An 896-nucleotide genomic window follows, 5' to 3' on the forward strand; every position below is an offset into this window, starting at 1 on the left:
AAATTTCTTCATTTTCCTTGTTTAGAATCAGAGGTGCTAGTTTCAAATCCTTTTTAGTCTGAAATCTGTATGCTTGATATTGAATAAGGTGGTTTTATTGTTTTTTGTCACTTTGAATAATATTTCTGTTCATGTTAAAAACGAAATCAACTCTCTGTATAAATATATCAGGTGACCGTTAAGGCCCATGGGCCTCTTGTTTTGTCATACAATAACATTTTGTAAGAATTGTACTTAAATGGAGAAAGTATTTCACCCTTAAACATTTTTATTAGAGTCAATTATAATTTAATGTATGCAGATATCTGATTGAACACTGTTTTCATTTTTTTTCTTTTTTCTTCTTCACAGATTTCAAGAAGAAGAGGGAGGTAAGTAAAAAACTAGCAATTGTATTTTTTTTATCACTTCTATTTATTTGGTAATAATAAGTTTATGGGGTTATCTGGTTAACTGGTCAATCGGTTAATCGACAGAAGCCTTTGTAAAGTAACATCATAGTAATAACTGTGATTTGCTTTTTTTAGGTCACCTGAGACAAAGTCTCAAGTGACCTATTGCGATTGCCTTTTGTCCGTCGTGCGTCCGTAAACAATTTACATTTTCAACTTCTTCTCCAAAACCCCTGAACCAATTTCAATGAAATTTTGCAGGGACCTTCCATGGACAAAGGTCAACAAAATCAGTTGCCGGTTTAGTCCTAAGCCCCCAGGGGCCTGAGGGGTGGGGCCAAAAAGGGTCAAATTGACTAAAATTTCAATAATATTCTTCTCCAAAACCCCTGAACCAATTTCATTGAAATTTTGCAGGAACCTTCCATGGACAAAGGTCAACAAAAAGAGTGGCCGGTTTAGTCCCAAGCCCCCAGGGGCCTGAGGGGCGGGGCCAAAAAGGGT

General features: G+C 36.3%; 1 protein-coding gene across 1 annotated transcript in view; it reads left to right on the forward strand.

Annotated features, from left to right (window-relative positions):
* LOC110452078 (pre-mRNA-splicing factor CWC22 homolog) overlaps positions 1 to 896 on the forward strand; it is a 26,910-nt gene that overhangs the window by 6,771 nt on the left and 19,243 nt on the right. The window contains exon 4 of the mRNA XM_021500360.1: positions 352 to 371. Coding sequence (XP_021356035.1) covers positions 352 to 371 — 20 coding nt within the window. The remainder of the gene's footprint in view (positions 1 to 351; positions 372 to 896) is intronic.

The sequence above is a fragment of the Mizuhopecten yessoensis genome, unplaced genomic scaffold (genome assembly GCF_002113885.1).
Source record: "Mizuhopecten yessoensis strain PY_sf001 unplaced genomic scaffold, ASM211388v2 scaffold6383, whole genome shotgun sequence".
NCBI classification, from domain to species: Eukaryota; Metazoa; Mollusca; class Bivalvia; order Pectinida; family Pectinidae; genus Mizuhopecten; species Mizuhopecten yessoensis.